This window comes from Schistocerca piceifrons, chromosome 7, assembly GCF_021461385.2.
Source record: "Schistocerca piceifrons isolate TAMUIC-IGC-003096 chromosome 7, iqSchPice1.1, whole genome shotgun sequence".
NCBI classification, from domain to species: Eukaryota; Metazoa; Arthropoda; class Insecta; order Orthoptera; family Acrididae; genus Schistocerca; species Schistocerca piceifrons.
The window spans coordinates 106,081,687-106,096,580 of NC_060144.1; the positions used below are offsets into that span (position 1 = coordinate 106,081,687).

General features: G+C 44.5%; 1 protein-coding gene across 1 annotated transcript in view; it reads left to right on the forward strand.

Moving 5' to 3' along the window:
• The window catches only part of LOC124805486 (acetylcholinesterase-like), a 103,555-nt gene that overhangs the window by 39,722 nt on the left and 48,939 nt on the right, over positions 1-14,894 (forward strand). The window contains exons 3-4 of the mRNA XM_047266050.1: positions 932-1,113; positions 13,455-13,590. Coding sequence (XP_047122006.1) covers positions 932-1,113; positions 13,455-13,590 — 318 coding nt within the window. The remainder of the gene's footprint in view (positions 1-931; positions 1,114-13,454; positions 13,591-14,894) is intronic.

The following is a 14,894-nucleotide window of genomic DNA, read 5'->3' on the forward strand; positions in this document are numbered from 1 at the left end:
AGTTTCAAATTTTTCGTAATTATGATGGTTTCCAGAAAGAAATTTTCACTCTGCAGCGGAATGTGCGCTAATTTTGAAACTTCTTGGAAGATTAAAACTGTGTGCCGGACCGAGACTCGAACTCGGAACCTTTGCCTTTCGCGGGCAAGTGCTCTACCAACATTTTTTTTTTTAGTCTCATTTTGTTCACTTTTGTTCGTTGTACCTGCTCGGGGCGGACGTCGTAAGACATCCATTTAAGTTCGTTGTTGATGATTTAACTCAGTTTTTTTTTATTGCAGAGGGCTGCTAACTTTCTGACCGAACACGCTTAGCTACCGTGCCGGCATCCAACTGAGCTACCCAAGCACGAGTCACCACCCGTACTCACAATTGCACTTTCGCCAGTACCTCGTCCCCTACCTTCCAAACTTCACAGAAATTCTCCTGCGAAACTTGCAGGACTAGCACTACTGGAAGAAAGAATATTGCGGAGACGTGGCTTAGCCACAGCCTTGGGGATGTTTCCAGAATAAAATTTGCGCTCTGCAGCGGAGCGTGCGGATTTTGAAACTTCCTGGCAGATTAAAACTGTGTGCCGGACCGAGACTCGAACTCGAGACCTGCAAGTTTCGCAGGAGAACGTCTGTGGAATTTGGAAGGTAGGAGACGAGGTACTGGCGGAAGTAAAATTGTGAGGACGAGTTGTGAGTCGTGCTTGAGTAGCTCAGTTCGTAGAGCACTTGCCCGCGAAAGGACAAAGTCCCGAGTTCGAGTCTCGGCCCGGCACACAGTTTTAATCTGCCAGGAAGTTTCAATTGAGGTGGTGTTTTCGCCTAGCGAGTTACATTCCCCTAGTTCAGTGGTTCTGTGGTTTTGTTTGAATGAAGCGACTACCAGGGAAACTCACCACGTCAATAATGTTGACTATGTCCTGGTCTCAACTGTGCAGGTAAGAATATTTTCGGAAGCAACGACTCGATGGCAGCTTTCGACGCCGGCTTCGTCGACTCCATCAGCCTCGACATCCGTGTGGGCGATGAACAGTACCGCCGGGAGGCCGCCCAGAAGATACGCAGCTTCTACTTCGGCGACGAACCCATCGATAGCGAGGATTTCTACCCCCTCGTGGCGGTGAGAGACTTGAAACATTTCTATAATTATACTACCGTCTCGTATAAAATTCTTATTACTTAATTTTTAGCTGCATAAATTCACGTTCCCTCTACTAACAATATCATATTCTGAATAGCTGTCTGTCTAAAAATGAGAATGAATGTCTCACGCCCGAAACATGTGACTGCGTTTCTGTAGTGTACAGTTAATTCGAGATGTTCTGTAGCCATTACTGTTAAGAATGGGGAGACGAATCTTTCCCGAGTAAAATCCATTTCAGACCAACCTCTAAGGAGAAACTGTGACTGGTGCAGCGTACATTGTCTGTAATCTGCGAGACATTGTAGGAATATTGCTCAGATTCAAAATTGTAGTTCAGAATATGGACATAAATTAATGTTATAAAATCAAAAATTTTCGGTCAAATAATTATTACAGTCAGAGTCACTAAAATTCAAATTTTTTTTTATTTTACATAGGGAAGTGTTTGGTTTATTGCGCCGATTTCGTTACATAATTTAAATAACACTGACGAGTTGAGCAACGCTTAACGGAAATCACAAACATTTTGTTGGATAATGTGTGAGACTAAAAATTAGTTCGTAACATTAAAATGAGAAATAAAGTTCTATGTTCCATTTTGAGTTTTAAACGATCATGTTTATGACTCTCTTAATAGTACAAACATTCCAAACTGTTTGAATAGGAATATTGTTTAGAAATTATTCTCAGAGAATAATTTTTTCTTGAAAAATGCCGGAGACGCTTTCCGTCGTGTTCTAATATAGTTAGTCATACGACATCTTGGAGTACTCTGGCTACCGACACTCTCAAGGGCCTCTAGCTGGCTACAGCCACTAGGATTTTCAAATTCGGTCTTCCCTAGCATTTCTTGTTGCAGAACACTACACTATTTGTCAGAGATACCGTTGCTGCCAACCCCGTCTACCAAAAATAAATAAATAAATAAATCGAATTAGTTGTGGTGAACCTAGAGACGTAATCACTCTTCGCCCTCCTAGACGCGGGCAGGAACAATTTGATTTTAAATACCTCTGCTCTTAAGACAAATATAAACCTGACTTCCATAGTGTGATTACGAGTATCTTCAAACGATCTCACCAGTACGCGTAGCTTAGCTTCAGAATACAATCTGCTATTTAATTAAAATTGAATGAGAACAAGTTTGCCCGTCATCGAAGAATGAAACGTATGTGTTGAAGCATATCCATTACCTTAAAACACTGTTTCCTTCCTAAAGCATTGTTCCACTGTTCAGAGCGAGGAAGTATTTCTTGAGGATTTCGTCGAATCGTTGGAACAAAAGGGAAGAAAAAGACAAGAAATATACTCCTGCTGCACTGCGCAATCCACGCATTCCGCCTCTGCTAACATTATTGCTACATTAATAACCGCTTAAGTGCTTTTTGAAAGTGTTATTACTCTTATATTCAAAAAGTCGATACTATTACTAATTTTCGAATAAAGTGAATTGTGATATGTGGTGTAACACTTAATTAATTCAGCCAACGTTGTAAGTAGTCTTAAGCAGGATATCGTTTGCCTAGCAGCGAAACATTGTAAAATTTTACAGCGTAATGTGGCAACAACACAGACGAACTTTATTGAAACTGAAGCTGGCCGCGGAACTCTACACACCTACAACAAATGTGAGGGTTAATTTTTTTTACACTAACGTCATGCTGCTTTTAAGCAGCAACGTGTCTAGCAATAGTGAAAGTCATATCATAGGCACCTGCGACTTCTAAATCATTGTGCTCCATACTATCCTTGCAGACGAAACGTATGCCCACGTATCATTTGGCAGCCACACTAGAAATGAAGACGAAAGCTTATACGAAAAAGCATCTTGCAGTACAGAAGCGTTGCTGTCTTACATTTTAATTCAGAGGAAGAATTCTTTATTGCTTCGAAGTTTTAAGAATTAATTGCTTTGTTTTCTCTCTTAAGCCGACTACGTTCAAGTTAACATTCACTGCAGGTCTTTCTCTCGATTAACGGCAATCACAAGACTTCATTTTCAATATATTTCGTGGATAGAGTGGTAATTATATTATCACTTCTATCATCAAATTTTGATATAGTCTCATGTAGAGCTACGAGGAGGATAGAGTGGTAATTATCTTATCATTTCTATCATCAAATTTTGATAAGTTACTGTCTTATGCACAGCTACTAGGAAAGAAAATGCCCAGACGATAACAGCAAGGGCAGTCTGCTGATGCAAACATTTTATTCCTGTCAGGAGTATCAAAGTCTACGAACAACTGTCCACAATGTGATCTTTAAGGATTATGATTTCGGCTGGTCGTAAAACTCTGGCACAAGAGTGTTGCCGTGGAGCAATCGAGATAATAGAGGACCTGTCTTGCTATAATGCTTCCAAAAAGTCATACGTAGCTAAATGCAAACAATGCATTTTCATGTCAGATGCTGTACGTTCGCATGCAATACACGACCAAAGGTCTCTGTCGCCTTAAACACTGATAGGGCGCTTACAGTCTTAACTGTTGTGGTAGTGGGTTTGAAGAAGAAATTTGGGATGCGTCTTGCAATCCTGTTTCAATGTAGCTGACAGTAACTAGCTGTGAACGATACATCAGCAGTGCAGATTGTGCGCGGCTGAGCCTGCTATGTGGGCTGAAGTTTCACAGACGCAATTGAACGCGCTCTGTGTGGCGTAATGCTAACGGATCTATACGACGAATCTTCTTTATGGACGTGTTACATTGGAGATGTAATTACTAAAGTGAGTCGATGGAAACTATTATCCATATACAAGCGGGTTGTGATTCTGAGTGAGTATCCGGAGGTATCCCACCCGAGAAGATTTTAGTATTTTAAAAAGTTATAATCATCCTTGTTCACTGTTTTCCAATTAGTTATATCGTTTTTGTAAGAGAACCTTTTCTATTCCAAAGGAGTTTTTTCGATGCTCACCTCCTAACACTTAAACTCACTTCAAGAACGTCGTTATTTTATACGACGTAAATAGCAACTCAGGCACATAGATGACAGCACACAGTTTTCGCCATTGTGCCCTCGGCCACTGATGATGACCCAAAACATTATGATCTTCTGTTTTATTGCGTGTTGGTCGGCCTTTGGAACGCAATACAGCACCAATTTTGCATGGCATGGATTCGACAATTCCTTGTAAAGTTTCTGAGGTACGCGACACCGGATGACTACATACGGGTAAATTGTGGGCCGGTGGTTTGTTTGCGGAGCTGCTGCCCGATAACGTCCCAGATATGGGCCACCTGGTTCAGATCAGGCTAATCTGGTGGCCATGACGTAAACAGGAGTGCACTATCAATCCCCTCCAACCACTACTGAACGACTAAGGCCTCGTGACACAGATAAGTAAGGATCCCCCATAGCATAATACTGTTCACACTGGCCCCTGTGCCGGCCGCGGTGGACTAGTGGTTCTAGGCGCGCAGTCCGGACCCGCGGGACTGCTACGGTCGAAGGTTCGAATCCTGCCTCGGACATGGATGTGTGTGATGTCCTTAGGTTAGTTAGGTTTAAGTAGTTCTAAGTTCTAGGGGACTGATGACCACAGAAGTTAAGTCCCATAGTGCTCAGAGCCATTTGAACCATTTTGAACTGGCCCCTGTCCGCGGCACGGCACATGTTCCGAGCAGCAGCTATCCGAGATGAAGGCGTATCCTGATACGACCATCGACCTTACGAAACAGAAATGTGATTTATCCGACCAGGTTGTAAGTTTCCTTTGACCTAATCTCAATGATCGCGTACCCACTGCAACGACAGTAATCGACGATGGCGCTGGGTCACCATGGCAATATGCAGGAGTCGTCCGCTGCACTGTCCCATTTTCAAAAATCTGCGACGAATGATCGTCATGTGTGCCACTTTGTAGAGCGGCCAAGCCTTTGATTTCCCTGTGCTGTGATGAGGCGTAAACATCTAACACCTTATCACCTACACATGGTCTCACCGTCCAATCAGTTTCCGTAGATTCTGACGACAGTAGCACGCGAACAGCCAACCGGCCTCGCTCTTTCCGAGATGTTCGTTGCCATGTGTCTTGCCATAACAATCGGCCTTTGTCAAAATCGCTTATTTCAGTAGATTTCCCCATTGGAAATTTGGAAATTTGTGGTAAGTTCCTGTGGGACCCCATTGCTGAGGTCATAGAAACCTGGGCTTGCAAACTACTTAATGTTAAACTTACTCTGAGGACAACACACACACCCATACCTGAGTGCGGACTCGAACCTCCGACGACGGCAGCCGGGCGAACCGTAGCAAGACTCCGAAGACCGTGCGGCTAGACAGCTCGGCATTTTCCCCTTTGCCGGTACTTATTATCCACTGCTAGAATGATTCCTTATTCGTCTTTGCCCCCCTTACATATTTTCCTTGCCGTTTAATGTGTCCACACTCCCACTAGTCGGTATTGAAATTAGCGTTGGGTAAGCTGGGTGATGGCCACTATGTTTTGACCGATGAGTGTTCAACTTTACTTGCAACGGTACAAATAACATGGTCATTTGTCTGTGGAACTACGTGCAACTGTGAACAAGACTTCATAGAATGACAAGTGAGGGAGTATGGTACGGTGCTGCTCAGCGAATGGTATTTAGTTCACCATTTTCTGGCAATATTGGAACCCGTCGTTGTTAGTACAACTTCTGAGGAAGTTACGAACCTTTTGTGCTTAGACTATTAATTTTGATAAACGACAATCTAAACCGAGGTGCTTATGGAACAAATTTAATCACACATTCGCTAAAACACCACGAAAACAGATTGAAATCGGACATTTTCTGTGTTACTATATTAATTCTCTACGCAACAAAGCAAGGATCGTTTACGGTTGTTGGGAAAAAAAATCATGTGAACACGCTGAACTAGCCTCCTCGAAACTCAGTCATAAGCAGCATCAAATACCTTAGGCTGCATGACATATCAATTTGATACAAAATCCAGCAACAATTACCCGCTATGGTACAAACATAACACCATTTAATTCTACCTCCACTATAACACAGAGAAAAGCCTACCCAGTCGTATAAATGTTTGCTTTCGCTTATTTGGCTTTAGAACGAACATCAATAGGTATCCAATGACTTATGACAACTTAGTGTACCGCCGACGTCTAGCAAGATGAGACATAGCGAAGTCAGAAAGGCCAAGGCATCCCCATCAAGATATTATGTAACAGTACTTCAACAATAGCTGTCCTAGTAGTGCCTGGAAGTATTTATGTGTTGTGCGACCAGCATCTCGTAATATCCGTTTCATCGACCGCATTTCAACACAGACTCTACAATATGGACATCCACTACCTGGAAGCAAACCCCACACCTCCGATGATTAGCAAAGAGGCGTTATCACGGCACAAATATTGCTAACATGACACGCTACTGCTAACAGCTGCAAATCTGAGAAGCAGTCACATGAAATTTCATTGGCCCTTCAGTTGCTCCGCAAACACGACCTGTCCTTAGGAGTGGCTGGCTCTGAGTACTATGGGACTTAACTGCTGTGGTCATCAGTCTCCTAGAACTTAGAACTACTTAAACCTAACTAACCTAAGGACAACACACACATCCATGCCCGAGGCAGGATTCGAACCTGCGACCGTAGCGGTCGCGCGGTTCCAGACTGTAGCGCCTAGAACCGCTCGGCCACTCCTGCCGGCCACTTAGGAGTAATGTAGACATTTTACGCAGGGAAGTGTATCTCGTGGTACACAAGTTTACCTTCCCCATAAATGCCAAATCTCTATTTGGCAGACTTAGTTGAAGAAAACGAGGACGATCTTTAGAACAAACGAATTACCTGGTAAGTGTGTAGTGGAAAATTTTTGATGAGTGTTACCCCGGAGTATTCAAAGTTAATTTTCTGTATAATTGTTGCTGATAGAATTTTATAGCTGGACTGCATGGTTCATACTACACACATCAAGAAAAGTTTTGCATCACCTCGGTTCCCAGAGTTCCGGAACCTGTACAGAAAATTGGAATAGAGATCAACATAAACATCATTTCTGCCCTTTTTATTGCTCATGAAAACCACACGCTGCATATTGTACCACCATACAGCGAGGCCTTCAGAGGTGGTGGACCATACTGATGTACACACCGGTACCTCCAATACCCAGTAGCACGTCCTCTTGCATTGATGCATGCCTGTATTCGTCGTGGCCGCGCGGGATTAGCCGAGCGGTCTTAGGCGCTGCAGTCATGGACTGTGCGGCTGGTCCCGGCGGAGATTCGAGTCCTACCTCGGACATGGGTATGTGTGTTTGTCCGCCGGCCGAAGTGGCCGTGCGGTTAAAGGCGCTGCAGTCTGGAACCGCAAGACCGCTACGGTCGCAGGTTCGAATCCTGCCTCGGGCATGGATGTTTGTGATGTCCTTAGGTTAGTTAGGTTTAACTAGTTCTCAGTTCTAGGGGACTAATGACCTCAGCAGTTGAGTCCCATAGTGCTCAGAGCCATTTTTGTGTGTTTGTCCTTAGGATAATTTAGGTTAAGCAGTGTGTAAGCATAGGGACTGATGACCTTAGCAGTTAAGTCCCATAAGATATCACACACATTTGAACATTTTTGTATTCGTCGTGGCATACTATCCATATGTTCATCAAGGCATTGTTGATCCAGATTGTCCCACTCCTCAACGACGATTCGGCGTAGATCCTTCAAAGTGGTTGGTGGGTCACGTCGTCCATAAACAGCCCTTTTGTGTCTATATCAGGCATGTTAGGCAGGGTTCATGTCTGGAGAACATACTGGCTACTCTAGTCGAGCGATGTCGTTATCCTGAAGGAAGTCATTCACAAGACATGCACGATGGGGGTGCGAATTGTCGTTCATGAAGACGAATAACTCGCCAATATGCTGCCGATGTGGTTGCACTATCGGTCGGAGGACGGCATTCACATATCGTGCAGTCGTTGGGGCGCCTTGCATGACCTCCAGTGGCGTACGTCGGCACCACATAATGTCGCCCCAAAACAGCGGGTAACCTTCACCTTGCTTCACTCGCTGGACAGTGCGTCTAAGTCGATTTTTTGGCTGAAGGCATATGCGACACTCATCGCTGTAGAGAACGTGATGCCAATCCTGGGCGGTCCATTCGGTATGTTGTTGGGCCCATCTGTACCGTGCTGCATGGTGTTGTGGTTGCAAAGATGGACCTCGCCATGAATGTTGGGAGTGAAGTTGCGCATCATGCAGCCTATTGCGCACAGTTTGATTCGTAACACGACGCCCTGTGGCTGCACGAAAAGCATTACTCAACATGGTGGCATTGCTGTCAGGGTTCCTCTGAGCCATAATCCGTGGGCAGCGGTCATCCACTGCAGTAACAGCCCTTGGGCGGCCTGAACGAGGCATGTCATCGACAGTTCCTGTCTCTCTGTATCTACTGCATGTCCGAACAACATCGATTTGGTTCATTCCGAGACGCCTGAACACTTCCGTTGTTGAGAGGCCTTCCTGGCACAAAATAACAATGCGAACGCGATCGAACCACGGTGTTGTCCGTTTGGGCATGGTTGAACTACAGACAACACGAGCCGTGTACCTCCTTACTGGTGGAATGACTGGAACTGACCGGCTGTCGGACCTCCTACGTCTAACAGGCGCTGCTTATGCAAGGTTGTTTACATCTTTGGGCGGGCTTAGTGAAATCTCCGAACAGTCAAAGGGACTGCGTCTGTGATACAATATCCACAGAACATCTACCTTCAGGATTTCTGGGAATCGGGGTGATGAAAACTTTGTTTGATGTGTGTACATAGGATGTCTCAAGCGTTTTGGATATAATTGAAACAGGTGATCGTTCACAACCGATTATACTGAGATTAATGAACGATGGTCGGAAATTCATATTTATTGTGTTATGTACACGCACAGTGAAAACTGCATAACAACAACAACGTATCTCATAGGAACTATTTCAAGGGACGACCGCCAAACGGCGCATGACGTTCTGAAGATCTGTGGTTCCTGTTGTAGCCAAGAGACAGGCAACTTTGACCCTACGAATCTGGTCTTCATCCGTTTCTACCAAGGTTTCATACACCAACGTCTTGACGTAAACCCAGAGGAAAAAATTCAGAGGTATGAGATCCTGCGAACGCCCTGGCCATGGGACAGGCCCTCCTTATCCAATCCAACGATGAGGGTGAGGGATGTTCAGGTGCATATTGACATTAACATCGAAATGGGCTGGTGCACCGTCATGTTGAAACTACATACTTTCGCGAACAACAAGGGGTACAGTTTCCAAGAACTGTGGCAGCACATCTCCCAGGAACACCTGATATCGTGGACCAGCCAAATGGGGAGGGAGCAAATAAGGTCCTATAAGGTGGTCTTGGACAATCCCTGCCCATACGTTGACAGAAAACCGTCACTGGCGGCCACTGATGTAGGTTGCGTGGGGATTACCCTTACTCCAGACAAGGCTATTGCAGCTGTTAAAAACACCATCACGGGTGAACGAGGCCTCATCCGGAACAATACAAACTGTGCTAAGATCATCACTGCAGCACTGCAGTGGATAAATCATTGACATAAGTGATCGCAGGACCAAATCCGTTGGTCCCAGTAATTTCACACGTTCTGTATGATGTGGATGTAAAACGGGTTCCACCAAAGCTTTCGAAACGGTATCCTTTGAACTGTACGTTTGATGGGCAAGTTGACGGGCGTTTATTGCTAGGTGGTTAGCCACATGATCCAACATCAGCTCATCAAAATCTGGTGTTCGGACATATTTTTGGCGCGAACCTTGGCCAGCTCTCTGTGGCGTGAACGACCCCGTTTCTCGTAAGTTAATATCCACAAACATGAACTTCTTCTAATTAGCATGATGCCTGTTGGGAAAGCATTGTCTTTCCATTCGTGTTACTTTTCGTTCACTATATCCTGCGGTACCACTAATTAACTGCATGTCTGCCATCTCTCGTGGCGAGTAACGTCACATCTTTGATTACATGTCATGCACTGCACACAGTAACACACCTCCTATGGGCACATCACAAGCTGTCTCATGCAATGGACAACTACCACCAGTGATAGCGGTGTGCGTGCTGCAGAGGTTAATGCGTCGGCGTGTCGGTGCAGAGCATGTGGTCGTCACATGACACACGGGCTATGAGCTAAGTTCTGTATAGCATTTGTGTTTTGTGATCAGGGACGTTCGCTGTCTATCGCCCACTGCCTGTTCAGGTGTATGACAGACACCTGGGATGTTTGCAAGAGTGTGGCAGAACTGCATAGGCTGTTGCAATACGTCAGTTGAAGCTGACAGTCATTGCATTGAACACTTAGTATGAACTATGTTGTTGTTAAGCGGTGTATGCTGTGAATGTCCATGCATTTGCAACCATTGGTTCTCTGTCTCAATATAATCGGTTGTGGACCCATTGTCACCTGTTTCAGTTTGACCTGGATAAGTCCTCTGCATTCATAGAGGGCAGCTAACCCTCTGACCGAACACGCTGAGCTACCGTGCCGGTTGTTACGTGTGCCCCCGACCGGGACACGAAAAACCTTATAGACATTTGCCCATTCACTCATTACCCGCGCACGCTTTGGCGATTCCCGTAAGAGTTTGGGCAACCTGTGCGCATTCGCACAGACGAAGGTCAATGGCTGGGTAGCCTTTAACTATATATTCTGTTCTTTCGAGAAGAGTTACTGTCTTCATATATATAGGTCAAGGCTACCCAGCCATTGACCTTCGTCTGTGCGATGCGCGCAGGTTGCCCAAACTCTTACGGGAATCGCCAAAGCGTGCGCGAGTAATGAGTGAATGGGCAAATGTCTATAAGGTACATTACATATGTAGAATTGTGGACAATTGGGAATGTGAGTCTCACGGGAAGCGTGCAAGGGAAAAGTCCCTGCAGTCGCGCTATTCATCTGTGTCCTCGGTGGCTCAGATGGATAGAGCGTCTGGCATGTAAGCAGGAGATCCCGGGTTCGAATCCCTGTCGGGGCACACATTTTCAGCTGTCCACATCGAGGTATATCAACAACACCTGTCGGCAGCTGAGGGTTTCAGTTAGTCATCATTTATTCTCTTCCTTTCATTAGCATATTAACCCAAAATAAGATGTCGTTTCCGTTTCTACATAATACACACGTAAAGGGAGACAGCCTCTCCATTACAAACAAAAAAATCTGATAAGCTGGAGTAGAATTGTAGTGAATGACGAGTCTCTCTTCGAAATGAACGCTGGTGACCAGCGAAGGCTTGTCTGGAGATGCACTGGACGGCGGTGGGATACCAACCCGACTGTCACCGCCGTATGGCCGATTACCAGAAGTGATGGTATGGGCTGCCATTTCTTCACATAGCATGACCGTTTTATTTGTCATTTGCGGCGCGGTTACAGGACAGCGCTAAGTCGATATTCTTCGCCCAGTTTCCTTTCTCTTCATGGCAAGCCATCCTGTACTTAACAATTTAGCAAGATAATGCACACCCACTAACGGCGGGAGTATCTATTGCTTACCTTCGTGCTTGACAAATCCTACCTCCTCCAGCAAGTTCGTTGGATCTCTTTCCGGTTGAGAACGCCTGGAGCGTCATGGGCAGGGTCCTCCAACCAGTTTGGGATTATTACTATCTACCGCGCCAGTTGGACAGAATATGGCACGATATCTCTAAGGATGTCATCCAACAACTCTGACAATCAATGCCGAGTAACTGCCTGCGTAACAACCAGAGGTGAACCAATACGTCACTGACTTGCTCGGTTTGTGGAGCTATTTGAGTTGAATAAATCAGGTGCTAAACACATAAGTAAAAACTTTTCCAAAAGTGAAAAGCTTCCGTTGGCGTTTTTGGCATGAGCTTGACAAACACGGAGCTATTAAGCACCTACTTTCTTCATATGCAAAGGCAAAGTTGGCTCAAGGCCAAGTTTGACGCAAGCGACTTATTATTTGGCGCTCTCTTCCTCCTTCCTTTTCCCTCGCACTCTTTCACCCGTGTCAGTTCCCGCTATTAATTCTGATACACACTGCAAACAAATCTTGTACTCTGGAGCTGCCTCTCAGCTTGGTGTACCACGCGGTGTCTACTAAGCAGCGGCTTGGTTCGCTTGGTACTTAAACCGCCAATGTGCATAGTTTTCCTGAGGGTACTACGCACCTGTTCCCATTTGACATCTAAGGCTCTTGCGATGGTATTTTCTGTCATTACACTGCAAACGCCTAGGATAAAGCCACAGACTGGCTACTGGAATATGAAAAACCTGCAGCGCCCCTACGACCTAGTAAAACTTCGTGTGCGCTGGTACATCTTTCAACATGGACTGCGCTTGGACTCCAGATCACTTGCCCCAATAAAAAGATTTTATCACTACTCTATTAAAGTCTTTAGCTATTTCCTCTAAATACGATGCACTGTTATCCGACAATAAGAGCGACACGATCAAACAGTATCCCATTGTATGTGTAAGTTGTAGCTAAACGGGTACAAGAGTCCATCTTACCAGCAGTCATGCCCCTTGTCAAAATTTCACAGTGTCTTGTAGAAATTTACGACATCTCAATCCGTACTTAAGCACTGCACCTTCTCCCATCATCACCGATCGAGGTGGCGCAGTGGTTAGCACACTGGACTCGCATTCGGAAGGACGACGGTTCAATCCCGCGTCCGGCCATCCTGATTTCGGTTTTCCGTGATTTCCCTAAATCGCTCCAGGCAAATGCCGGGATGGTTCCTTTCAAAGGGCACGGCCGACTTCCTTCCCTAATCCGATGAGACCGATGACCTCGCTGTCTGGTCTCCTTCCCCCCAAACACAACCAACAACCAACCTTCTCCCATCACATTTGAAGGCCTTATACTGATAAATAAATGAAATTTCATAACAGGCAGAAACCAGCTGCAAACCACTTCTCCTAAGACCTTGTCGAGGACACATATATGGCATTCCTGTATGATAGGCCAATGTTCTTTGTTTGAGTACGGGACATTTGTTTTCGACGCACGCGTGTCAAAGCGAAGCACAGTTGAATTTCTAACAAAATATTAGTCAAGACTGTCTGTCTTATTTGAGCCCATGTTCTTTTCTTGTTGTTGTTGTTGTGGTCTTCAGTCCTGAGACTGGTTTGATGTTTGATGCAGCTCTCCATGCTACTCTATCCTGTGCAAACTGCTTCATCTCCCAGTACGTACTCCAGCCATGCTTTTCTTATTATTTGTTAATGTGCAACGTAAGTGTATGCTGACACAATGTGGCCTTCTATTTAACGGAAGGATAACGATCCCGTGGTTATATTTTAGTCGTAGACTAATTACTCTATGTTTAAACAGTACACGTTTTTATATTCCAGCTAATCAGCGACCTCTACTACATTGAGCCTGTGGACATGGTGGTCCGAACTTGGGTGAACCAGTCGTCAGAAATACCTGTTTATGAGTACCAGTTTGATTATAAAGATGAGAACAGTGTTCTCGGCTGGTTCGAAGGTATGATACTAATATTATTTGTGTTTGTGTTTTGCATTACTTAAATTTTCCCTAAATTGTTAACGTTATTAGGAAACAAGACTCAAGCACATTTCTTGTGCAACAGTAAAAGGGAACTTCTTTTGGCTGCACCCGATCTTTAAAGTACCACCACCTCCGTAAGCTAATGAGACTCGTATTTTATAATGGGAGAATGGATAAGTATTGGATGACATGTCTTTCAATGTGAATAAAAGTTAGATATAGCTCTTAGTAATTAAGCATTCAACGTTAAGCAATTAATTATGCATGACTGAGGAGCATATTCATAAAAACTAGTAAACTTCTTAGATTGGCCACAACCAGCACTTAGCTGGAAGAACACCGTATTTGCCAGTGCAGCAGCAACCTTTCCGTTACTGCAGTCACCAGCAATTCATTGCTGCCAATGTATGGAGAAACCTGCCGTTGTTATATGCCGCGTAATAATGAGGGAAGCGTAATGTCGAGGGTATTTCCTCCACGACACACCCGTTTGCGTTGGTCACCAACGTCTGTTGGTGAAAGAGGTACTGAACGGAAAATTTTGAAAGCAGGCTGTAAATAAACTCACGAATAGTTGTCCGCCCACACTCACACATACGCATCGAGAACTAACAGTAACTACATGAGAACCCAACTCCATGTGAAAGTAATCCCCGACGGATCGTTAGATTCCGCATTGACAAATACTCCACTGTAAAAATCATGAAAGCGCGAGAGTTTAAAGGATAAATAGCTGTTTTGAAGTATGGGTATTTGTAAAACTGATGTGTGGCTCTGCGCATGTGGGTCTGTGTGTGTCTTAGTGTTATTAAAACATATTATATTTTAAATCACTGCACCCATTTTCCATAGTTACGTGGCAACCATTTATCTGTTATACATGGGTCTGTTATATTAGTTTGTCCACTCAATATCCTCGTTACTAAACTTTGAAACAGATATGCTAATGTCTGTAATCATGACAAGAAATGTAATTATTACTTAGGCGTAGGAGGTGGATTTCCAAAAATCTGATAAAAGTGGAATGTAGAAAGTCTTAAGAGATCAAAGTAGCACTTATTAATGTCAACTAATATCCCTTTGCCATTAATTGCATTAAATAGCTCTCCTACCAGCCACGTAACAGGAAATGCATCATTTCCATTAAAATCTTATTCTATGAACCGATATCGAGTACGCTGTCTCATTCTCAGCTCGATCTACGAATGAACGTCTATAACTGTGACATCCACCTATCACCTTTAAAGCTTTTGGAGAAATTTCTGTAGTAAATTTTCGGT